The sequence below is a fragment of the Liolophura sinensis genome, chromosome 6, assembly GCF_032854445.1.
Source record: "Liolophura sinensis isolate JHLJ2023 chromosome 6, CUHK_Ljap_v2, whole genome shotgun sequence".
Lineage (NCBI taxonomy): Eukaryota > Metazoa > Mollusca > Polyplacophora > Chitonida > Chitonidae > Liolophura > Liolophura sinensis.
In genome coordinates, this window is record NC_088300.1 from 21,684,599 (window position 1) to 21,711,688 (window position 27,090).

At 36.6% G+C, this 27,090-nt stretch overlaps 1 protein-coding gene across 1 annotated transcript in view; it reads right to left on the reverse strand.

Annotated features, from left to right (window-relative positions):
• LOC135468869 (hypoxia-inducible factor 1-alpha-like) overlaps positions 1-27,090 on the reverse strand; it is a 70,625-nt gene that overhangs the window by 21,779 nt on the left and 21,756 nt on the right. The window contains 3 exon segments of the mRNA XM_064747329.1: positions 252-440; positions 1,582-1,727; positions 5,568-5,755. Of these exon segments, the coding sequence (XP_064603399.1) occupies positions 252-440; positions 1,582-1,727; positions 5,568-5,755 (523 nt within the window).

Here is a 27,090-nt window from a genome sequence, read left to right on the forward strand (position 1 = left end):
CTTCGGTTTGGTCCCCTAAATGAACCAGAAATTTGTCTATATCCTTGAGGTTTGGTCCCCCACATCAGCCTGAAATTGGTGAATAATTCCCTTGCTGTAGTCACCGCGAAAATGAAATCGATGCACCTTAATCTCTGTTTGCTCATCATATGAACCTGAAATCAGCAAACATTCTGAAACATAATAAATTGGTGTTGGCAGCTCAATTATAAATGACAGTGCCATGTGTTTTTATTTTTCTGCCTACTCACCTTGTAAGTGGCTGATTTGAGGTTGATGTTGCGCCCCTTGCTGGTCAGGGTACATTTCATGCGGGTGAAGAAGGTCCTCTCCATTCCCAGCTCCTTACTGTTATGACATTTGGCAGAGAGAACATCACGGATCTCATCATGGTCACACGGGTGGGAGAAGTCAAAAATGCTGTGACCCATTAGCTCAATCTGAAAAAAGATTTAAGAGACAATTGCTACTTCATGCTTATGCATTTTCCAGTTTGTACAAGTTTGGAACACTATAGATCATAAAGTATACATATCATGACAGTATATACACCATATATAGGAGGCAAATCTCAACAACAATAAAATGACAGTGCTGCCAAACTGGAACACAATGCCAAAGACACCAAGACACAACAGTTCAGCCAATAAAGGTGTCCTGACACAGTGCTGCCGCATTACAACACAATGGCAATGGCAAAGACACCAATGCATAATGATTCAGTCTATCACAGTGTCCAGACAGTGCTGCCTCACTGCAACTCAATGACAAAGACACCAAAGTATCCTGAAACTGGGCTGATTAATACCTTTTAAAATCCCCTTAGCAAAACATGTAGGAAGAAAGAAGTAAAACTGCCCATCATAAAGTCTTTGGGCCAACATGATTTTAGGATTGATCTTCCACCTCCCACTAGTCATTCAGCCAGACAGCATTCTCCCAAAATCTGTCTGATCATTTCATCCAACTGTTTAAGGTCCACCACAACAAAGATGGTACAGACTGTGGAAGTCTTTTATCTATTCGCTCAGTAATGTTTTGTCCATGGCTGGTATAAGTTATCTTCATTGTAGAACAAACAGTCGTAAGTGTTTCACACCTTGATTCAACATGTTTAGTGCTTAATAGTTTGTTTACTTGATAACTAAAAACGATGATACGCCTCATAAATAATATCTCACATCATTATCCTTTTTAAGTTGGAATGTATAAATTGTTTTTGTGATGCAACACACTTGACAGGTGTTATTATGTATGATGAACAGTTAGTGGGAAGGATCCTGGAAGAGCAGTTACTGTGATTGAAACAATAAATGTCACTTTTCAATCCCTTGAACAATAAACTTACATATTTGTATACACAGTATATCTTATTTGCATTCTAACCAAGGACATACATGTATATATGATCCTTAAATTATCAAATTATTTTCATACATTAAATATCTTCTGTTGAACCCTTACTGTGTTTCAATATAAAATAAAAATTGTTTCTTCTCACCTTTTTAACACATTGTTTTAAAAATAGTTGAAGATCAGCATGAAGAGTTATTATTTAATTAAAAAGCAAGGTATTCTTACCTGTTGTACCCCCAGGTACTTTGCCACTTGATCTGACACATAGACAACATCCCCATCACGTGACATGAGAAGCACAAATCCCTCAAGCGCTTTGGAGTACAGCTGATCCAGTCTCTCTGGGGCTAGGGATTTGTCTGGCTTCCTGTCTGTCAACAGCAACAACAACAGCCTCAAAATTAGGGTTGATCACATGTGCTTGAACAAACACACACATCACTGACAAGTTTCATCCATAAAACAACAATAAAAATGAAATGGTTTCACTTAAAACGACCAGATATAGCTTCTTATTTACTGCGTGACACTTTGGATGCTACAACTTAGGCTAAAATCACTAAAGTGTTGAAATATATGTACATGTCTGTGTAATAATAGCATAAATATGCAGCATTAAGGAATAACCAAAGTTTAATATTACCACTAATGTTTAAAGTCTCTTTGGGCTCTTTTTTGGGCCATCAGCTGAATCTGGGCAGCATTAATATTATGGATACTAAAAAAGGACTCCACCATCAAGAAAAAGAAGTACACTCTCACCAGCAAAAAGAACAATATCAACTTGTCATTAGACTGCTCATTGCAGCTGAAAACTGTTGGTATCAGACTCTGCTGACAGAATATCTGTTTACAGTAATATTAGGCCATCTGCCAATCTCTTAATGTTTAAAGCTCTCAAATTATGAAAAGCTGTAAGGACAGAATTGTACCTGATACAGATATGTATCATTGGTTTCAGGTATTTGTATTTGTAATGTTGGCTTATATAGGGCAATAGAAATCACACAAACCAACTGACACAAACATTAAGGGAAGTTACTCTTGTGCAATAACTTTAACTGTTACTATGGAACTGCTTATTAAATATCAACTGATACTTTGCTCAAGGTCATTATTACTGGTTGTACTGAATGTTTCAAAACTTCAGAACTTCAAAACTGACATCCTGCTAATGATCAAGAAAAAAAAAGACCACAAAAGGGATTTGACAAGTCTTGGTTTTGAACTCTAAAACAAAAGCATACAAATTTCAAGTCTGCCTTCAGACGGATACATGAAGACAAACAGTGCAAAGTTCACAACAACTTTCCGCTGAGATTACCACAGGAGTTCAATGATGTTGCCAGGCTCTCGGTTTATTGGTCGAGTAACTGTCCCCGAGAAAGCCTCAACATCTTCATGGACAATAATGAGGAGATAAAAACAGCTCCAATTCGGACAAATATTCAGGTTATTACCAATTATTGCTTTCTTTTTCTGGATATATTCCAGAAGGGATAAGGACGAGAAGACCTACAGTGTGGTGAATGTCTCGGGAACATTACACATTTAGAGGTGTAATTTGTAGTAACATGATAAGATAGCGCGACTACTCTGTTTGGGAAAGCTATCAATCACTGCACCGCTAAATAGGGTCTATCAGGCCAAACTACCGGTGGCTATGGCTAAGTCTGAAATATGAAACTGAGAAGTGAAATCAGCGTTACAATAAGTGGAAACCCTGGCGAGTAGCAATAGCATGTATTCCTTCAGTAATGATGTAGGGGGCTTTTAGTTGCTAGGATACGCTGGACCATACACGCAAAACCTTCCATTTTGTCTGCACCCTGATACAGATACCACATACTATTTTACATCTTCTAGTGTGACAAAGGTTTGGTAGGGAGGAAACCATTACCTAGTTAAAAATCAATCAGCTTTCCATTTCCCGTCGATCAGTAACAATCTTCACACAGACTGCTTACATCAAAGACTGACTAAAGCCTCCGCATCTCTGACGCTAACTCTGCGTGGTCACTCCTCTTACATCTGTACTTGAAAATCAATCAAGCTGCTAGATCTTCAGTCAAGAAATATACACTACAATGCAGCGGACATCTGTAATTGGTCTGGCTGACAGCCTTCCCTTTGTGTTTCATAATGGCTGATACTTTAATGAAGTTTGTCCAAGTCTAACTAATGAACTTTCCAGGAAAACTCATCCTCAAGTACAAAGCTTCAGAGATATTAACAATGATAGGGCAGGGACAATTATCAAACAAATTGGAAAAAGCACTGACGCATTAACAAACACAACAGTGCTGAGCACTCCATAAAGGACAAGAACACATAAATACATAGTCTGATTGTCATTAATTTTTGTAATGTTATTTATTCTCAATTAGAATGGTTGTATAGCCTACTCAAGGATTAAGGGCCTGATGGTCAGAGCTTTAATCATTGCAGCCAGCGAGATCCTCCAATTTTCAGAATGTAGGGTATGATACATAGAGATTATCACAACAGTGTGTGATCTGCGATGATGCATCAGCTAGAGTTGTGTGAGGTCGGCCTGTCGTATCAGCCAAGCTCGACCTCAGCCAATGAGAGAGAGCTGATACAACATCACGAAACATGCACATTTATGACAATCTATTTATCATATACCTTTATTTTTGTGTAATACGTGGTCAAAACGCACAGTCTTGCATCAATCGGTAGACCGACTTGCTACAACTAGAGACCCTGCACCGACAAAATGTAATTCATCTATAAACATTATTCTTTAAATTTCTATTTCATTAGTTTCAATTGCAAATTCTTTACAATAAATCAAAATAGTGAAAATTCCAGAGCTTAGACTATTACAAGGTCGCTACTTCACGAAATATGGTCAAATCGGATTCATGTGACAAAATTTTCAACCCTTGCTGAAACAAGATAAGGTCACCAGCTGTATTCGATTGATTGACAAGTGAATATTTATCTACGCGATCTTTTATTTACGTTGCTTTGTGCTGGCACAAAGTAAAGGTTTTCCACCAAGAAGGTCAGTCATATTTTCACTGAGCTTTAATAAATGCTGCGACGTCGCCACGTTAACCATGCTTGATGCGCAGAGCAAGTTAATTTGGGAGCCGCGATTAAGATTGGGCAGTTTTGGACTTGAAAGTTACATAATTTCCCCCTAGACTGTAAGGAACAAGCTTGTCGTTTCTTTGTGTGCTAAAAGAAGTCCATTAAATGTGTTTCCTTTTCAATTTTATGTTGTTGTTGTAGTTACATCACACCAAATTCCGATGTTAGTTCACGGCTTTCCCCGGTAGAGGGCGCTTTGAATGTAAACACTGAAAGTAGTCTCTGTTTTCAGAGGATGCATATACAAACCATCCTAAACAGAAAAATATAAGATGCCTCTGTATCAGTTGGGTAGCGGCCATAGTTCTATGACAACTGTACATATACAACTAAATGGTGTACAACAATCAACATGGTCACTCAAGTCTTGGGGACTGATGCCATGGATGTTACAATGTACAGTGACTGGGCTTAAAAATAGGACATTCAACCTAATGACAGGTTGTATACCTTAACTGTCAAAACAAAAACATTTATATTCAACAGCTAAGAAACTGCAATGTGCAGGACCTGAGTGTTTGCAGCAAAATCAATCTTACAACCTACACGTATCTGACACTTGGTTCTCTGACTGGATGCATTGGATCAACCTTGATGCATCTGGCCATTCCCAATAAAGTTCTTTCTGGGGGATAAAGTTCTTTCTGGGGGATAAAGTTCTTTCTGGGGGATAAAGTTCTTTCTTCCTGCACATATGTATGTATGCTTGAGGTCATACTTAACAATTTTTCACTCCTACGACGACAGTCATTTGATGTGTGTATATATGCTGTGTTTTATTGTGGAAGGGCAAGACCATGCCACCATTGACATACATGTATCATGTTGAAGATACCAGAGACGACACCCCATGACAGTCAGTCCTGTTTCCTTGCTCTAACCTCTCTGTGCTGAGCACCAAGAGATGCAGCAACAAGTACCAATGTTTAAGTCTTCGGTATGACCCAACCCGGGTTGTGCACCACAACATCACTCCTAGAGAAATCACTCTGTGTGTTTGACTTTTACAGGGACAAATAAACCAATAGAAAATTTGGAAAGTTAGAAAGTTCAAACTGTACATGATCAAATTAATAGCTTATCCTGCCTACCTTCTCCCATAATCTTCTGTATCTTCAGACAGCTGATGGCCAGCCTCATGACGGTGGCCTTGTCCAGCTTGGAGCTGATGTTGTGAGGCAAAGGAAGCTGATTGGAGAGCTGGTAAAATATCTCTGATTCTCGACTGCGACGACATCGCGCAGCATCCCGAGACTTCTCCTTTCTCTTCTCAGAGTTTCTGTCAACACAAAACACAATTATTTAAGACTTTGAAGGTTTGAACCAGCACCTCCTGTGTCATAACACCATGAAAGGCAAGTGCCTCTAATCACTAGAACACAGCTTGTTTGCTTCCATGACTGTTTGGGTGACTTAAAATGCTGCACACAACCCACTGGGTACATATTACATAATAGATGTTATATTTCTAATCTTTACATGTACATGTAATGTCACTGTTACATGCACATTTTCTACCAGAATACTATTCTGCACATGTATTTCCTACATCAACATGTACATATAGTATTTACCTGTAAGGCACCCATTTACCCTTACATTTGCTATATTCTGAATCTTGGGTATATTCTTAACATACACATACACATGTAAGAACACATACATGTCCAATACATGTCATAATTTTTACACACAAATATTCTTAATATTCTGTTATATTCTTAATCAATGAGCACAGAACACACCTGCTACACTGGTAACGCATAAAACATCTGGTGTTTTTTTTGACCGATCTACATGTATCAAAATAGCACTGGCTACAAATCCAATACAAATCCCACTGGCTCATTCACGTGTACTGCTGGACCTATTTACAGCGTACAGCCCACATAATGACTGCTCCCCAAGTCTTCACCTTGAGGAAGGCTCCAGAATTGCTGTACCAGCTAACAACAATACATGTGGTGTAAATATCTAGGTCACTAGTACGATGCAGCTGGTCTCCAATTCACAGTCAGCTGGTTTACTGCTCTTCACCCAATCATCAGCTGAACAACCCTAACATATCTGCTCCAGTAGGCTATACAGCTACAAATTAAATTCTTATAAAATTTAATTATGGCGTGCACAATCTACATACATACATACATGTGTTTGTATGTATTTAGTTCAACACTTGCAGACGTGATCTCGCAAAACAGAATGACTGTTTAGTTCACATACACGATGTGAATGATTATTCTTTATTAACTTTATTAGCTAAGAATCTGAGCTTTCACTTTCAATTACTGGTAATCAATCATTACACTACACAAGACCTGTACGGAAATTTGTTTATATACAAATATATCAAATAATAGGCCTGCCTAACCTGTAGTAGGCCAATTAAGGGATAAGCAAACGTTCATCTGTTTTCGTAAAATAACAAGGTTTAAGGTCATTTTCAAAACATACTTGGATTTCACATCAAGGTAATTTATGATTCGAGATTAAAGGTTTACCATATACTCATTTCTGATCTTTCCAGCCTTTGACACATTATGTTCATATATACAGGACACTATGGATGTGATAACTGACGCTATACACATGTACTTCACTGATATCATTCCTCACAGCAGCCTGCTTCTCTGTTTACCTCTTTACTGTCTACTTCCAGTTTGAGGTGACTAATTATAGGTCATCCATGTAACCAAGACTATACATGTAGCTATAAGCCCTGCAGAAGGAATGTATACCATGCTCCTGATAAACTTCCAAACATAGTACATAATTAAGACTTGATTTAACTTCTCTTCAATTCTATTTAGTTCTGAATCATGTTAACTAAATGAATTATAAACTGTTACATTTATAATAGAGGACATGTTTTCAGATGCAGTTTTCATAGATGGGTTTGAATTCCCCCTATAGTGTTTACATGTACCCGATGCCTTTTACAAAAATCCATAACTGCTCCATTTTACAGACCAGCAAGTATACATATTACCTATATAGATAATCAAACAGCATTTTGCCCTCATTAGGCTTCAATTTATCATTAACAAACTATACTGTATTAAAGCCCTTAAAGGGTTACAGAATCAATTCTGATGGGCTGGTGTGAGAGATATGGCTTGCCTTAGCTGAATTTATTTATTCAAGCGTGACCAAGGTTCTAGGATTTAACTCAGGGAACCTTATCTTCACTCTCAACCAATCAGCGTTGATTCTGTATTACCTTTAAGGACAAATTCAGAGATAATCATAATTGCACTGATCAGTATACATGTACCTACTTATGAATATTGGGGAATGCGTATTTCTTTGCAGTTAGTTTTTGACTGAACTGTGTTAAACATAGACTACATGGATTCAGGTTACCACACATGCAGATATCTGTACCTCAATCAGTATTCTTGCACTGAGGCTGTCATGCATGCATCGTTGCTTCTGGGTCAACCTTCAGTCCGTTTTGTCTACAGGAAAGACTTCTGAATACATAAAGACTACAGGTCATGTTACAAATCTGATAACAGCATTGCCAGACCAATAAGGAGTGAGGAAAAACAACATTACATCGGCTTTCCATAATCACCTGAATGCAGATTGTATTTCATGACAAGCCTGATAATGCCAAGGGAATATCAAAATGGCCTGAAAAAAGATACTGTTATATTCATTTCTCAAGTCAACCTGCCCAAATTTGACTAGTCAAATGAAAATAGGATATACACTATTTTATGCGTTTGTAGCATTTGACAAATCACATCAGCTTAATGTAGCTTATGAAACAGGCCTGTCCAATTATCATTCCACTTGTCGAATTCAACGAATTAACAAAGCTAAACTCATTGTAAAAAGACGGCTTTATCGTCGCCTGAACTATTATATTTCAAGAAAACCCTGATAATGGCAAAGAAATATCACCAATGACTGAGAACATCCATCCTGTTCTCATAGTCACCTGAGCATCTGAACTACTATATTTCATCAACAAATCTGGCCATGTCAAAAGAACATCGCTAAGGGCCCAGAAAATACAATGATTTATCCATTTCTGGTAGAGACCCTGACTGTCATTAAAGGAGAAGAAAACATAAAAATGATTCCAAAATCAGATGAAAGAGCATCAAACCTTATTTGCGAATGTGATCTTTAATATTTTTTAAAATGTTTTTTTTTTAACACATAAGGATATTTGGGACCAACTGTTGGTATTTATTGTTATTGCATAATAATGTTCTAAATAAGGATGTGATGCTTGTCTAATAAATTTATTTGAATGTAAATTTGTTGTTTATATCGAAACATATGAATTTAACTTAAATTATGATAATATTTATGAAGATATTAAAAATATAAATATAATCCAAATTGAGGTTTAATACATTTGTTAGCTGAAAAGAACAAATTCTAGAGTAAAAATATTACTAAACCTGTGTTACATCCTCATTTATGACTTTATTAAACAGAGACTATAAATACCAACAAGTGGTTCCAAACACCCACCATACAAAAATTATTCAAAGCGTCTTTTTCTCCTTAAGGAAAAATCAGAAAAAAATATTGAAGACCACATTTAGGAAAAACGTTTTGCACTCTTTCATTGAGCTTTATGTTATTTTTATAATTTTTCCACCTTTAATATATTTGACAATGGCAACAAAATACTCCCTTGGACTGATTTAATTTGAATGTTGCCTGTCGTCATACTGAAAAATTCTTCATCTATGATAATAACGGCTGTCAAGTTTATGGTCGAAGGAAACAACAGTGAAATATTGGTGAAAAGACAAGCAAACTTCATGTAATATCCCAAGAACTCCAGGTAACGTCCCAAGAACTTCATGTAATGTCCCATGAACTTCATGTGATGTCCCAAGAACAATTAACGCTCCTGAACTAAGGAAAGCGAATGTTCCATCATTTTGATGTGAGAGTTTTCAACCTTTGTAAAATCTAACTATCTAATCTCTAATCACAGATCTACTGTTGCTTGTACTGAAATGTTGTAATGTTGTGAATGTTGTATTTCACCTTAAGTCTGGTGTGAAAAAATGCACCTTCAGAAGGATGTGAAATGACACTTTTCTAGCCAACACTTGAGTTGTTTTGAGAAGAAATTAATCAAACTTCACAAAAAACTCATACTCGTAAGTGGCCTTATAAGGTGCCGAATGTGTCACTAGAAAAACGCTAATCATTATCAAAATACAGTCACAGTTCACTCATTCGTGTAGGCCACATTTGTCGCTGGTTCCAAGAATCACACATGTGATCCTTCTGCAATATTCCAAGAGAATATAATCTCAGAATAACATCCTTATGCACGCATGCAGGTAACAGTGTTAAAATCCCTATTCCAGACAATAATAAAAACAGTATTTCAATTGCCTGTCCACTTTCAGAAAACTGTTTACATTAATTTTCATGAAACAGATCAGTGTGTGCCATTATCATCTATATATACACAATTGTTTGTTCAAAAGGAGTTTCCTCCCACCATAATTCTGGAAGCTGTCACATAAGCGAAATATTCTTGAGTATGGCATAAAACATCTATCGTATGGCATAAAACATCTATCAAATAAATAAATAAAATCAAAAGAGGTTATGAAAAAATGTTTGAACCAAGTCTTATGAATGCTGTCTCTTATTCTTCTGTGTAATTAGCATTATACACAATCAATCAGACTTACCGGAAAGTGAGAGGACTAGCTCAATTGTGCAAGCCCTGTACAAATTCACTCAAACATATTAGTTATTCATAAGACATACACAAAACAACTAAAGCAGCAGAGTAGCTTCACCTATTTCAGTCATTCTAAAATGCTAAGGGTCTGTCTTGTAACAATCATTAATGCCGTTCAGAAATTCATGTTTTAAATACAAGTGTTTGTGTTTGTAACACAAAAATATCCTAAACATCACTTTAATAAGCCCACAGCAGTAATTTGGAGTGTTCATTGTGTTTAATAAATTGTATGCATATAATTGCACATGCGCAGCGTACCTCAGACCTAGTGGAGGTTTTAGCCCAAGGCTACATAGTCTACAATTTTTGTTAACCTAGAAACATAAATAGATCAGAATAAAACAACATTCAGTCCACTAAAATAAACCACAAGAAGAAGTAGGCCAATGTAAAAGTGTCAATGGATGTTATCAATTACAAACATTTAATAAATTTAAGGCAATATTTTGGTTTTTCCTCATAAAACACATCCATCACATGTGCATGTATGTATTTATATGGTAAGTGATATGTGAGATACTGTTCATCAATGTCTATTTCAAACAAAGCTATGATGTGATGGATCTCAAGCTTGTCTGTTGGAGATACAAGAATGCAAAATTTTACCTCAATGCATAAAGGACTTATTTACCTTTACCATGGATTCTATTACATGCATGTAAATGAGAAGTAATTACGTCACACCTCTCTTTCATGTTATTGTGATTCAGACATATGCAAAAATCTCAAGGTACCATGTCGCAAATGCTTGTAACATATGTTAGTTAATTCAACACAGAGAATCATTAATGAAACCTCTCTTCCCCCCGTCCAATGTTGCTTTTTATATGTATATGTATATATAAAACCTGAACCCAATACATGCAGTACTTTTTGAGATACGATTTATTTATCTTAGCACTGATCCCAATGCACAAGAGGACAATCTCCTTGTGTTATTGTTTTTTGCATGCATGTATATGCAAAGACTGAGCTCAATACATGCAGGACTTTGAAACATATCACTTCTGACATTTATCTTTTACATTGCTTTCACTGTTACAAAATACCGACACTCAGGGTATAGCATTATCTATGCTTGTACTTTGGAGGGCTGACCTAAAAAAAACTCAGCAATAAAAACAAAACTGTCTAATCTACAATTTACCAACAATGTACACTTATAACACAAATCTACATGTGTAAAACATGAGCCTAAAATGAAAAAATCATTGAAGAAGTACATGTACCTCATGGTCAATCCACAGAAGAATGTACACGTGTCTGTAAAACTTTATCTCTTGACAATGTCTATCAATACATCCCTAATATCACAATGCGTCCTCCAGCTGCACACAAATAACTGACCAGTATTCTGCAGATATGCATGAAGCAGCTCAGCTCAACTCAATGTTAATACTATCCACATCCAAGGACAAAAAAGAATTTTAAATAAATAATAATCATAATAATGAAAGAAAAAAAATTCTGTCGTGATACATGTATGTTCATCAGCATTCCACCATTCCTGACCATTGCCACAAGGCTACAAGGGCTGGATTAATAGCTATCAGACTTTTTATGTCACAATTCCAAAATACATACAGATATTGTAACTGAGTGAACATCTACACATTGTAACTAAATCAACATCTACATATTGTAACTGAATCAACATCTACATATTGTAATTGAGTGAACATCTACACATTGTAGCTGAATGAACAGCTACACATTGTAACTGAACCAACATCTACACACTGTAACTGAACCAACATCTACACATTGTAACTGAACCAACATCTACACATTGTAACTGAATCAACATCTACACATTGTAACTGAATGAACATCTACACATTGTAACTGAATGAACATCTACACATTGTAACTGAATGAACATCTACAGATTGTAACTGAATGAACATCTACACATTGTAACTGAATGAACAGCTACACATTGTAAGTGAATGAACAGCTACAGATTGTAACTGAATGAACATCTACACACTGTAAGTGAATGAACATCTACATATTGTAACTGAATCAATAGTGCACTTAGTAGATTTTATAAATAAAAATAAAATAAGTCCTTCACACTTAATAACCAATTGTACTATCTACATGTAACTGCAACCTTACTGCATGCACATGAAAACAGTACCATTTTAGCTGGTCACCATGGATATTAAGACTTTGTATATATACATTCATCAGAAAGCGATGGATGGTAAGAATACATGTAACTGTTACCTACTTGTATGGCATAATCCCTGGCTAAGGTGGTCCACTGTTGAGTGTGTCAATGGTGCTCACCACACCTAGGTTATTCTGTGAGAGCAATCAGGAATAACTAAATATATAGCACACAAATACAACTGCTGCACTTGAACTGTCCACTGCTATATCACACAGTTACAAAAACAAACCATTGGTCAGCAGAACGTGTATGAAAAATTCCCTGACTTTGTCACCATAGAAACGGCTCGCTACATAAGCACTGCTGGCTGAAGTGACATCTGCCTTTAAGACACCAACACAGAACTTTGCGGTCAAACACATAACACCAGATCTTCAGAGATGAGGCTGATGGGCCAAGGTGATAACTTATTGCTAGCTGTTATACCAAACAATCAGTTCACGAGGGGGACACCACAAAAATGGCTGATGTATAGGTACTAAACTCCAACTGGTTTTAGATAGCCGCCAATCCAAACCCATTTGAATTATACTGATCTCAATACACCTGATAACTTAACACTCAGACAGGCCCCTAAACCACACCTACGATCTCCCAAGCGATTTCTGCCCAAGTCAGCCATTCGTGAGGTTCCACTAGCATACACACATGTATATACACCACCAACCAATCCGTGCCATACCTCGTCACGTGCTGGTAACGGGACACTTACCAGGTCAACAGCGTGTTGAAAATTGTCACGCTTTGTGGAGCTTCATTATTTCATATAAAACTGGTAATCGTTAAATCTACTCTTACGTTAACCAGACAAGAGATATTCTAGAAGCACCATCAATTAAAAACATGATATTCTTTGTCACCACTTTTTGTAGTCAATCTTCTCTCTCCCAATCATGTGTTTGCTTAAGAAACTTTTATGAGTTCTTTTAAGCTCAGGTAAGGTTTGTGTTTTCAATGTCTGAATGAAGTCACATAAAAACTGTATAAAAAATAAAAAATTTAGTTTTTCTCTCATCACACAGAATACAAATGAAATAAAGTGACAAAAAGCGCCGACATCTTCTTGCTTACAAATGGCTACTGTATTAACAATGCATGAGGAAATAAATTGTGTACATGTACGATCTAACCAAGTGATAGCTTAACAAGTTATGCAGCAATCGTCTTTGATGTGACTGGTAATGCACAGCGCTTATCCTGTCTTGCAAACTGACAGATTTGTCATATCTAAACTGGCATATACAGGTTATTTAGGCTTTCAGGTGTTTTCTTTGAACACAATATATATCTGTGAGAAAAAAACTTTTGCAAGACAGAATACACTGAGTTAGAGCCTTTATACAACATGCAAAGTCAAAAGTTCAAAGCAAACTAATAATTCAGGTGCAAAAGTTCCGGTTTAGAAAGAGACATCAGTTTTCACCTGAAATCTGAAGCAAATGTGGTTTTAGAGCTAACATATCTAATTTCATATCACATAGTCACTGTACATGAAGGATATCCTGAATACCTGGAAAGTCTTAAGTACACGGCATGCAGGTACACCTGAATTCACATCTACAGCTCCCCCAACAGTAACAACCAATCACATCAATACTGTAGAGTTACACAGTTTCTATGCCCATCAATTTACCTTTCAGCACACACCTTGTAGAAAACGACTACTTCCGATTTACACAAGAAAGTGTAAGTAGGATACAAGCACTAAACCGATTATGAGGGCATTACCCTTGTTTCTTAAGTGGTGGTTTACCTATAGACAGACAATTGGGTACTAAACTACATATATAACAACATGTCACACATCTTGTGAACATAATGACCTACTTCTGAAAGCTTGACCTGATTTTTACGACGGTATAAACATGGTGCATACCTGAGTATTGTTGTCTTCTGTCATGTTGCATCTGGTGAATGCGAAAATCTATACGTGTTAAGCAAATCATGTTTTTGGTATTTAAGAATAGCTAAAATTTATTGCCTTTGGAATGAAAATGCTGTGGATGCTGTTGGAGATGCGGTGCCATTTCTAGCAGAAATTATGCAACATTATAAACATAACAAGTTTAGTGTTCTAATCAAATGATGTTGTTGTTAGCTGTTCTAATCAACTGACATGGTTTTCTTCTGTGGTTGCATGTGGTTGTCGCGTCTAACAGAAATTTTCAGCTTGAGTGTTCTAATCAACAGGCACTGTGGTTTTGTACCTGAGATTAAGTCTAATTTGTACCAGAGACATAGCAAAGTATAAAGTGGCAAATACAGTGAATTACGAGTGCCTAAACATGCCATTTCTTGAACTATACAGAATAATGCACTTGGGTGTTTACAAAAAATATCTGCCCATCCTCATATCTTTTCTTGTAGTTATGGGCATATCGTGGTCCAAAATTTGTAAAATTTGAGGGAAATGAAAAAATTAAAGTCATGTATATCAAAATCTAATCAGGTTAACAGTGTTACAAATGTGTATTCAAATACCAATGTTGTAAGTGACTTAATTTTGCAGGATTCATGTTTTTTGCAGTCAACCCAAGAAAAAACAATAAGTTACACATATAAGTTCTGTAAAACTGTATTACATTGGTAAAAATGAAAAAAAAAAAATGTTCTTCAAAATTATTCATATGAAGAGTGAAGAAGGAAATGTGTACAACCAAGACTGTAATGGGTCATCACCATTTACACCTGTCACCGCGTCCAGGCATGTGGGTGTTCATGTCTGGCATGTAGCTGTGTCCAGGGATGTGGGTGTTCATGTCTGGCATGTAGCTGTGTCCAGGGATGTGGGTGTTCATGTCTGGCATGTAGCCACGTCCAGGCATGTGGGTGTTCAAGTCTGGCATGTAGCCTTGTCCAGGCATGTGGGTGTTCATGTCTGGCATGTAGCTGTGTCCAGGCATGTGGGTGTTCATGTCTGGCATGTAGCTGAGTCCAGGCACGTGGGTGTTCAAGTCTGGCATGTGGCTGTGTCCAGGCATGTGGGTGTTCATGTCTGGCATGTAGCTGTGTCCAGGCATGTGGGTGTTCATGTCTGGCATGTAGCTGTGTCCAGGCAAGTGGGTGTTCAAGTCTGGCATGTAGCTGTGTCCAGGCATGTGGGTGTTCATGTCTGGCATAATCTTTTTGGCATGACATCTCAAACAATATCTTAAAATAGACTTTCCTCACAAAAGACTTGCCTGAAATTACTCCAGCTGGTGCTACATGTAATCGCCTGGACTTGTGCAGCAAGCTAGCAAATTTCTATTTACTTTATCAAAATAATTTCAAAACATGACTAGCTGCTATCGTTCCATTTTACTCTTATTCACAGGTTTATTAACAGGAAGACGTTGTCTCTTAGATGACAGTCGCTACATTTGTTTAGTTCCCTTTCAATAAATATAGCAGAGGATATTTTTATGCAAAGCAACCTTCAAGTTTCTGTCTTCAAGATGGCTTGGCAAGGTAAATTATTCAAAAAGGGCTCTGTTGCTTTGCGAGGACGAGAAATAAACCTTTGAAACCAATGAAGACCAAATAAAAGACTGTAGCTGTATAATGTCTTTATGGTAGACACATTTTAGCCGTTACATGTACAAGTATATTCACATGTAATATCTTTGGAAACTTTCATTAGTTTCAATTCTATGGACTTTCCCAACAGATACATCTTGAAATCCAAATGGATTCCAACAAAGTCGAACAAGATTCTAACCCTGTTCAGAGCATGAGCATGACACAGTAGTTATCACAGACTAGAGTGTGGGAACAGTTGGCTGCAGTAAGTGGAAAGGTGTAGTTGTCTATTAGCAGCCGCAAACCTGGTCCATTCTAACATCATTATCAGCTTGAGGATACACTAATTCAGATACCCACGAACAGGGAAACTTTTTTTCTACATGCCACGCCACAAACAGTATATTCTTTCCTTTTGTTCCAACTACACTCTGGAGAGTGCAACAACAATTTCATGGCCTTACCAGGTGCAAAAGATCCATAATAGAAGGCAGCTATCACATGCACGTACTTACATGTACCTGCAATCTACTCATTTTGTACACGTACTTCATTTAATTATCTAAAAGGCATCTTTCAACATTTCCAGGGTAGCTGGTCTTCTACTCAAAAGATAGTACCCTAAAATGACCATTTATTTTGTCCATGACTAACTTGCCCATGTTTCATGATTCTGAGAGATCTGATAATTTTAGAAAAGTTTTTGAGGATTGCTTGAAACATGGGATGCTTCAGCCATTGTTTTTTTGGGGGGGTTTTTTGGTGCTTTACATGTATACAATACCTGTGCTAAATAAATGCAGCACTTTCTGAGATGTCACCCCTAAAATTTACCTTAAAACAATTAACATTGATTGCATTACACAAGGGGATAAGTTCTTTTGTAATTTACGCTACTTAATTTGATAAACCGCATCAACAATGAAACATGCCTCTTATGTGTGCAATACCTGGCTCAATACAAGCAGCGTTACTTTTTAAGACAGCACCCTTAACATTCTCCTTAGCATTGCTTTGTTCCTGTACACAGATGCTGAAGTGTGGGGTATGACAGCAGACGAAGGACAGATTACTATCTTTGAAACTGGTTATGGAACCTGCCTGTATCTGATGATGTATTGGATAAGCTAATGCCCATATCCACCAATGAAATGTCCTCACATCATTTTTTTTCCTGGATGTCAATGACATCAAGACAAAATAGACTTGAGTTTTTTTTTCTTTTCACTGTATTACCGAAAAACAGTGGCAACCATAGAATCTACATTTATATCCTCTTTAATAGCAGGAAGTTCACAACCAGTACTGTAATTATGTTTTATTTATTTACTTATTTGTATCCTCAACACTTCAATTCAATACATGCATCACTAGTACATGTAGCTACAGCTGTGTTGTACTATTAACTGAATACATTTACACGTGCTGATATACTGAAGAGGATATACTAGATATTTTTGTCCAAAAAATCTCTGTGTTAAGCAAATAAAACTTTCTGTAATTACCAAGAATAGCTCAGCTTATTGTCTTTCAAATGTGCTGTTCAAATGATTCTAATGTTTGAGAAAGTTCAGATACAGATTCTAAAGTTTGAGAATGCCACCAGCTTTGTAGATTTTAGGTATTTTATTACCAATTTTGAATGGCAACATGTGCACAAACAATGCTAACATTTTGTGAAAGGTAATTATTTGTGTTATCATAAAACAACAGCAAAAATCCAGCTGTATTTATGCTGATCGATTTTTTGCCAAGAATCTTCAAGATTTACATGTAACGTCAGGAGCCGACGATCTACCATAATTTTGGGATCTCCAGTAAAGCAGGATTCATAAAATTTCCTGGGAGGCAACACAAAAAATATGAGGTTATTTGGCTCTGAACATGTACACTGATTCCTTTACGCATGATCACATGCAATAAATTAAAAAACAGTTGCAATTATAGGCATGTATGGCTGGAGCCCATTTTACAAAGCTGGATTTCACAACACTTAAGTCAAGCGCTCTTAACAATATTCTGTCATGAAGTTACACAGGGCACAATTTGCAACTGCTTCATAAAACAGGCTCCAGAGGTTTATAAATAAAAGCATTTCAGGAGCCAAATGCTCCTAAATTACTGTCTTGGCTCCTAGAAAATTTGACTGCATACATGTATATCTCAAGAGTGTCAAACGGGGCATGGAATAGATCATTGGCTCTTGAATTAAAACCGAATAAAACCAAAGGTGGTTGGGACAATGACCCAGATGCATCTCACACAGGGTGGATCATCATTAATAGTACATGAAGGGAATATGGGGCCTTGTTAACAATAAGCGGAGCGGGAGTGGAGCTGCAGATCATGCTTCTGAGACCTTGTGCATTTGTTAAAGATCACTTGTCTTCCACCAGTATGGTGTGCATATACCAGTTTGTATGTCAATTGGTAAAATCTGTCAGTAACTTGCCAAAGTTCTGTGGTTTTCTCCACTCATAATAATGACCACCATCGTTTAAGTGAAAATTCTTCAGTATACATTATGCAACAATGAAATAAATAAATAACTAAATTAATAATTCAGTCATATATGATTTTAAGATCAAAGGCATGCACCGATTATAAATAACCACTTTCAGTTCAGAAAAAAATATACCCTTAACATGTATATAGTCCCTTCACACGGAAACTAGCTTCCGATCAAACTCAATAAGCATGGATTTGATGTTGTTTTTAACGCCTGTTGCCATAGTGAAGAATGCTTGACTTTATTACATGTACATTACATCTGACTATAAATGCATCAAGGTTATGGGTCACATGGAGAAAGCTGTGCCTATCACTTCATTTACAACAGAAGCTATAAAATGACAAACCTAATTCCTGACTTTAGACCACAGCAGATCTCTAGGTCAGATTCAAATTTCTGACCTAGTGTGGTCTGTACTCAAGGTCACATCCATGCACAGGCAAAACCAAAAAAAATTGCAAAATTTATTTGTTTGATTGGTGTTTTACGCCGTACTCAAGAATATTTCACTTATACCACTGCGCCCAGCATTATGCTGGGAGGAAACTGGGCAGAGCCCAGGTGGAAAAAGGCCTAAAAAGCCAAAATTAAGAAGATTTTGTAATTTAATATATATAGGTGTTTATTTTTATAACATTACTGTTGAAAATGTGTAATTTAATATTACTTCTCACATGTATTCTCAATCAATATCCTTGTTTAACATTAAGATGCATATTGAGGCTAATGTTAGATTTAGTTACACAATTCCTCAGCTTGACCAAATTAGAAACTCAAAAGAAGTTAAAAAGCTGTATTTGACACTGGTACTGAAGCAATCTACATCACCTGGACAGCCAAGGTTACATACAATTGGAAAGACACGTTCAGACTGCTTTTCCTCTTTTTATCTTTACATGCACGGAAGCCCTTATCACAGCTCTTTGGTGACAAAACCAGGTGTAAAAGAGGGCAATCTCAAAAGCTCTTCAACGGCCATTAACACATGCTATTAAAACTTCAAACAATGGTCTATTGTCTACATTTCTGTAGACTACATGTGCATGATACATTTCCTTTGTTAAATTATACATATTCTAACATGCCTTCTCTGTAATCACGATGCGTCATTTTCAAACTTTAATTATATGATACTGTTCACACTAAGGAGCTTTTTTTATGTTCAGCCCACTTCACAATAAGGCCTCTATATGGTTAAATAAGAATGTTAGAATTCGGATCAGATCAGTCTAACAATTTACCAAAGTGGCAACTTCTACAAATTAATGTTGATAAGATCAAGAATAAACCATTTATACATAATGACGTATGTATATTTCACAAGATTCCCAACATGGTAACTTGTACACACATTAAAGGTAGATTGTACGGTAGACAGGCCTATCTCATTCTGTACAAGGCCACTTATACAGATACAAGATTAAAGAACAATCAATAATATATGTATATTACACAAGATTTTGAACATGGCACCTTGTAACACCAAAGGTACACTGGACATATGAAAAGTCTGTACACATTCATGAACATGCATGCAAAATATTTCTAACATGACAACTTGTTCACATATTATTACCACATTCTGCTAACAAACAGCTTGCCATATTCCACATTAGCTCTGAGTTAAGCGCTAATGTGGAATGATAACCTGAAACACTGCATTTTATATTTCTAGAATATTTACATATATTTGCAAGGTATTTCCTGATACATACGCGTGCATGTATGTATCCATCAGTGATCAGTGGTTGTACAGCTACCCAGTTATACTTTGGCTGTAATTTACTGAATCAGTTTTCTCTGATTTGTTTATATTATAAATGGTAGGTTGTACATACAAGATTCTGCACAAGGCAACTTTTACACATTAATGTATATATGACGCAAATGTATATCTTATACTGTACGCATGTACAAAGGCGCTCTCAAAAGAAAATAGGGGCCTTAAAATGATAGTTTTCATGCCAATATTTAAGTTTTCGTGATAAGAAATTAATCAGACAAACAAAAGTGGTCCTAATACAGTACACGATCATGCTGCGATCACACAGATGTACACGTGCAATGACAAATGTGCCAGTACATGTACACATTCCCTTCATGATGCTGTTTGTGCTCTTGGTACATGTAGTGTATATGTATATGTACTGATGTGCAACACACAATGTGCTACACTGTCGCCATTGTGTCTATAGGTTCAAGGGGAACAAATGTTTTCATACCACCCCTTCAGTGATGCATGTCATAAGCCCCCTGTAGGAATATCAGTCCTTGGTATCACAAACCCATTTCCCTTAGTTGTGAACTGCCAATCTTGGAATGCCTTGGGGAATATACACTTTGTGGCTAAATATGTACTATTCAGACTGAAAGGCTTTACCTGTTTTAATATTAACCATACACGTATAAGCTTTGGCAATATTATGTACATATATATATACACACACAAGTAGATGTAAAGACAACTTTGTTACAAAATCAGCGTAGGTGTACATAACAGCAATAATGTCCAATGCATGAACAAAACATAAATTTAACGCTGTTGCAGATAAACAGATAAAGGACAAAAATCATTACCCTGAGGCAGAACTTTTAACTTTTTCCCGTTTGTTTGCTCAGTGTTAGACTTTTGTTGATAAGAATCCTTGGGAAATTAAGCAGCACAAGCATTCTTCACCTGAGCATCCATGTATGCACATTAAAAATTACAGATCATACAACAGAATGAGCACAGGCATTTATACAAGCATGTTGGAAAAACCCCAAAACATGTAGGTTAAAGCAGTGACTAACTGTACTTGTAACAACATTTATTAACCGGGATTCCATATAATTAGGTGACTCGAAACAACAGGAGCTCACTGTAACAGTAATGAACATTTCCGGGAGAGACTTGAACCAAACAAACAAATCAAATGTTCCACTCCCGCTCCGCGACTGTCACATTATCCTCTCACTATTTTTTTGCAGGTGTACAAACAAGCACTCAAGGACAACATGGCTGGGCTAATTTATGATTGGCCAAATTTGCACATCTCCAGCCAATGCGATGTGAATATTAATGCATCTGATGAAGCTATCAAAGCTTTGTGATATAAACTTACTTCCTCTCTTTTTTTTTGTACGAGAAATTTTATCATGTTTAATGATCTTGATGAAAAGAGATGGTAATCTTAACAAAGACTTCCTACAACCTGACAATCTGGAGTACACAAATAAAAAAATATAAAAAAAAAGAACGACACTAAACTTTGTCCTTCAGCCTGGATGCCTATCAATTCATATTCAAGCAGCATTCTATATTTTTGACTGATATGTAATCTGTTCATGCGTGCTTACTTTGTCCAAACTCACCAATGGTTGCTAAATTCCAATGGCATGCCACAGCCCTAACATGACGTGTGGAGCCAGACGATATTTGCCTCTGAAGTGCCCTGCAAACCTCAATGAACTGATCTACCTGCTTATGCACTTACAACCAACAATATTATGTTATTATTACTGGTTAAGTAAATTAATAAGAAATGCCCAATATGAAATCACACTGGACACTTGCCACATCAGGGCGTGAAGTCATGAGCCGAATGATTGACTAATAGACATCTATGTTCAAACTCTCTGCCACATCATCACTTCACAATTGCTTTCACCGAGAATGGAATAAAAAAAAAAGTAATGTTGCTAGGAAAAGTGGACATGTGAAATCAGGATCAAATCATTTTACAAAGTGAATATAGAATTCAGAAACATTTCTCCACACAAGTGATCAATGTTCATGGTATTTTAAACACAATTTTAACCTCTGATCAGAACGAATAATACCATGAGGGTGAAATTTTAAAACTATAAAAAATTCTTCATTAACAGGTTGAAATATGGAAGGAAACATTATTTGAGAAGGTTTATTTGACAACTTTGGGCCATATGCTATAATCATCATACATGATCCCACTAAAAGGGTTACATGTTCTGCCATGTGCTCTACAGCAGCAGCAACAACAACAACATTCCTGGCTGACAGATTTGGCTTGGATCACATCCAAGAGTAATTCTAGGGCTGACGCTAACCAAAACAAACCCTGTTTTACGTCAGACGCCTATAATAACCCCGCCTTGACTACACGTAACCATGTAGTCTGACACCACTGCAGGTCTGTACACTGCTAGAGGAATCTAGAATGAATGTCACAGTGGTTTTGGGTTAGTAGCACAAGGCAAACCCCCTTTGGCCACATACCTTTACCTGAAACAACACATGTTGATATAAATATGCAATAAGCCTGCTTTGAGGTCAGTTTACACACGTAACGCTGGCTCGTAGTAAACTCACCAGTGATCTCCGTAATGTACTTGTAGCTGTAATAACTGCTCCTAATTCATCTGACAATGATTTATAAGTGCCTTGTATCGGAGTGGTTAATGAAATCAGCAGATTTTTGTAGATATCACTGACTGAAATATATGCACAAAAAATACCTGTATATATATGTATAAATTAGGAATGTATTACCGTGTACAGGTAAGCTACTTACAATTTATTTCCTCTCATAGTTAATCATAATTAGTAATAAACTGGATTTTAAATCATTTCTATACACATATTGCATGCAATATTAACATGTGCGCACTACCTTACTTGGTTCCTACACTTTTTTCTTGGCCCTACATCAATGATCAATAGAAGTAATTACAATTAGCCAAAGGGCTCACAGGGTGGCTGCACAAAGATTAAGAAGACATACCAAGGTAATATATATATATAATGCAATTCAATTACTTTCCTGCAAATTTCATTAAACAGTATAGTACTGGTTGCATGTCAGTAAATTTCGGTCTTCCAGTGCACACATACAAATTTCAGTCAAAGTATTCATGAATCTTTTAAGTGTTAAAATGAAGAACATTTAGAACACAAATTTAAAAACTTAACATTTTCACATCATAAACAGCAACCTTTTTCTTTACCAGATGAACATACATGTATCTTCATAACTACAGTGCAGAACTTTGCCTTTATATCAAATGATATTGCTTATACCAGTGACCTATACACTTTATGAAATAATTACCTCTTAACTGAAAAACTTAAAGAATGAATCAATACTGAGCTTTTTTCTTATACATTATTAATATACAGGGTGGAACAATTCTGGACCCATTGGCAATTTACTATATAACAATTTACAGTTTACAATAAGTGTTCAAGCTGACTTCCACCTTCCTGCAAACACTTTCTTACTCGGGAGACACACGATCTTTGCACATTTCAAAGCACAGAGTTATTATAGTTCGAAGACAAGCAATAATTTCTTTCCATCTATTGTATGTGACAGGCTGTTTTTTCTGCCTCTGTTCAAAAGTTTCTTCCCTTATACACTGCTGATACATTTCTCTAGGGAAAACAAGTATAAAACTGCAAACAAAAATGTTAAGTTCAAAGACTTCATATGCTGAATTCTTGCCCCCCAAATATTTTAAAACTTTCCATGATTAGTTTGGTAAATGTTAAAAACGCACCTACAGGTCACATGTGACAGTTAACTTTCATTTTCACCTGTCACTTTGAAAAATGACCAATCCAGGACATATCAGCGCTGTTTTAGTCAGCTCCTACAAAGGGTGCAGGTACATGTATATTAGCATCTTCATCACATAAAACTAGAAAAACTAACACATGTTTTTACAGAGGTACTGTAATTCTTCAATCTTTTTGTATTTGCAAGGTGTCTAATCCAGCATATTCTGAAAGCAGTATTCTGTGTAGATTGATAAAATTACGATTTTTGTGATGCCCTTAAATTGGTAAATCCAACTAATGTAGTTTTATCTCCCAAATCAAATTATAAATGTACATCAACTACACTGAAGGTTACTCTTTCATATGCGAAAAACTTGAGGAATTAGGGTAGAAAATGTTCATCATCTCTTCTACTTTCGCATTAGACATCATTTACTCAGCATACAAATCTTCTTGTAGCATGATCAGAACATACAAATAAGTGTGTGATTTCTTCTGGAGTATTTGTCTCCCTTCAAAGGTCACCCTTTCCACAGCACTTTCCAATTTTTATGCTATAAAATGGCCATTATGCACAAATTGCAAGCACAAGCCCACTTAATACATGCCAATCAATGATGCATTTCCAGCATAATAATGGTTCTGTCTTTCATGTACTTGATGAAAATCCTTCAAAATCTATAATTACTCAATGTCTTATTTCAAAATCTGAAGTAATGGTCACAATGCCGTACAGAACACAGACTACAATACTTTCATCAACCAACTGCATCAATATGTTTGTAAAATGTTAAACTCCAAATTATTTTTCCATTAAGCAGAATAAAAATTAGCTTTATCCTGGAAAAACAAGAACATGAAATATAACTTTCAAAGGTATCTCTACTATAAGCCAACACAGTTGGATGTTATTTGAAGACAGCTTTCCAATTCTTAACAGGTAGCAGAAAAATGTACAGGAATCATCATCTATTCCATCAATGCTGGTTTTTGTTAATGAAATTAACTTGCTATAATTCAACCCTGGCAACCATCACTTGAATAGCATTCATTTTCACTGGCTTAACTTCAATAAACTTCACAGATCAACAAAGTTTGTTCGCTACAATACAGTTGCAGTAGTGCACAGCTTACATACATGTGGTTGGGAATGTTATCACAAAACATGATGCTGATGGAATCAAAAGACATGAATATTTCAAAAGAGTAAGAACTAAGAGACTGGTGCTATCTTTTATGAGATTTAGTATACATGTATGTCCACACACAGTATATCTATTATTTATATCCTTGTACATGTAGCACAAGGAGAAGTCCGCACTGAGCCTCCCATTATCATGTAATTGAAATATCTTGAGAACAGCCTAAAAATTTTGATTAAATAAGGGAGCAGACCAATCGTGTGTGTATGACAACATCCTGATGTGAGCAGACTATGCATTATGTATCTGTCGTGTCAGTCAAACTACTTTTTTATCTAAAAATATACTTCCTGAATGAAGTTTGTCCAGTCAGGGCTTTGGAAGACGATTCCTTTTCTGATTTTCTCCTATCCTGCACATGCTGGAAACACAGGCACCAATTTGCTTACAATGTACATGTTATGTCAAGGTTGTAGTGATCAAATGTGTTTTCAATACCCTCAAAAAGTGATTTAAATTTGTAAAACTTTCCACTATTTGCAGAACAGTCTGGAAAGTTGTCCTTGACTTTCATCAAATTCACAAAGTAAATAAATCCCCTTTTAATCTAACTATGTACATGTATATATGCAAGCATGTAAATGGTATCACCTTAAAGCCATTGTTATAGTGTTATATAGTTCACCCTTTTGATATGCTGGGCATATCGGTAAGTCCGGCTATGTGGTCTGTATATGAAGGTATTTATTTATTTGATTGGTGTTTTACGCCGTACTCAAGAATATTTCACTTATACAACAGCTGCCAGCATTAAGGTGGGAGGAAACCAAGCAGAGCCCGGGGAAACCCACGACCATCCACAGGTTGCTGGAAGACCTTCCTACGAACGGCCGGAGAGGAAGCCAGCATGTGTGTATGAAGGTACTTCAAGTGCAACACTTCAAGTGCCCAATAACTAAGTACACAAAAGCAGTTTAAGAATGATATCACAAAATTGTCAGTTAGATTTTGTCTGGTGAATTAGATTAAAAAATCCTGTTTTCATTATGAAATGAAAACTACGCTATGCTCACAATTACACGATGACCTGAAGCTGAAAACAAAAGCTTACAATCCAACTTTCTGACCAAATTATTTGGTCAGAAAAAAAAAATAGAGAGAATAAATGCACCTGTAAATGTCAATTTACAATATTAATAATTAATCATATAATTAGAATATACATGCAAAACACATAAATCAGAGCATGCAATCAGTAACAGCCACTTTAAGAGTAGGAAAAGAGGCGTAGTTAATGTATACATACTGTATGTTGTCAATGGTAATATCCCAGTCCCAGAATACATCTTGCTTTGGGAAGATCTCCATGGTAACAATTACAGGTTGCTAAGCTATTCGAGGAAAATGCTGTTGTCTTGTTGACAAACAATAACTCAGTAATTACTTGGTTGTAAAAATCCAGATGTGAATCATTAAACAATTACTAGGCTTGTCTGCTGGAAGCCAATAAATCAGACCGCAAGAGGAGGAAGAGGGAGGGAGGGAGAGAGAGAGAGAATGAGAAAAATGTTGGACAAGAGTTAGCCCTGCAGACCTAACTTTCCTGTAATCGCCCTGCCTCTACTTATGAATGGGAAGGAATCGTCCCTAGACAGTGTTGCTGCTGCCGCGGTAACCAGCCCATCAGCTGGTTGGGGAGGAGAGAGGGAAAGTTTTAAAGATGCTGAACGTGCTAGTCGGCACACACAAACTGCTATCACTGACAACCTGGGGTGGCTGAATTAGGAGAAACTCCTCACCGACACTATCTGATTTCTCCTTTCCAAACTCTGGCGGCAGAGGCGAGCCCAGCGCAAAAAAAAAAGAACACTGGAACTCTCCCAAAATTACGTCAGAGGGTTCGCCGCTGTAACCTACAAGGGAAGGGAGAACCCTATCAGATTGGGGAGTAAGCACTGGGGGGTTACCCTTCTACATGACCTACAACCCCCGACCCCTGACTTTTTGATCTCCATCTCACTAGTA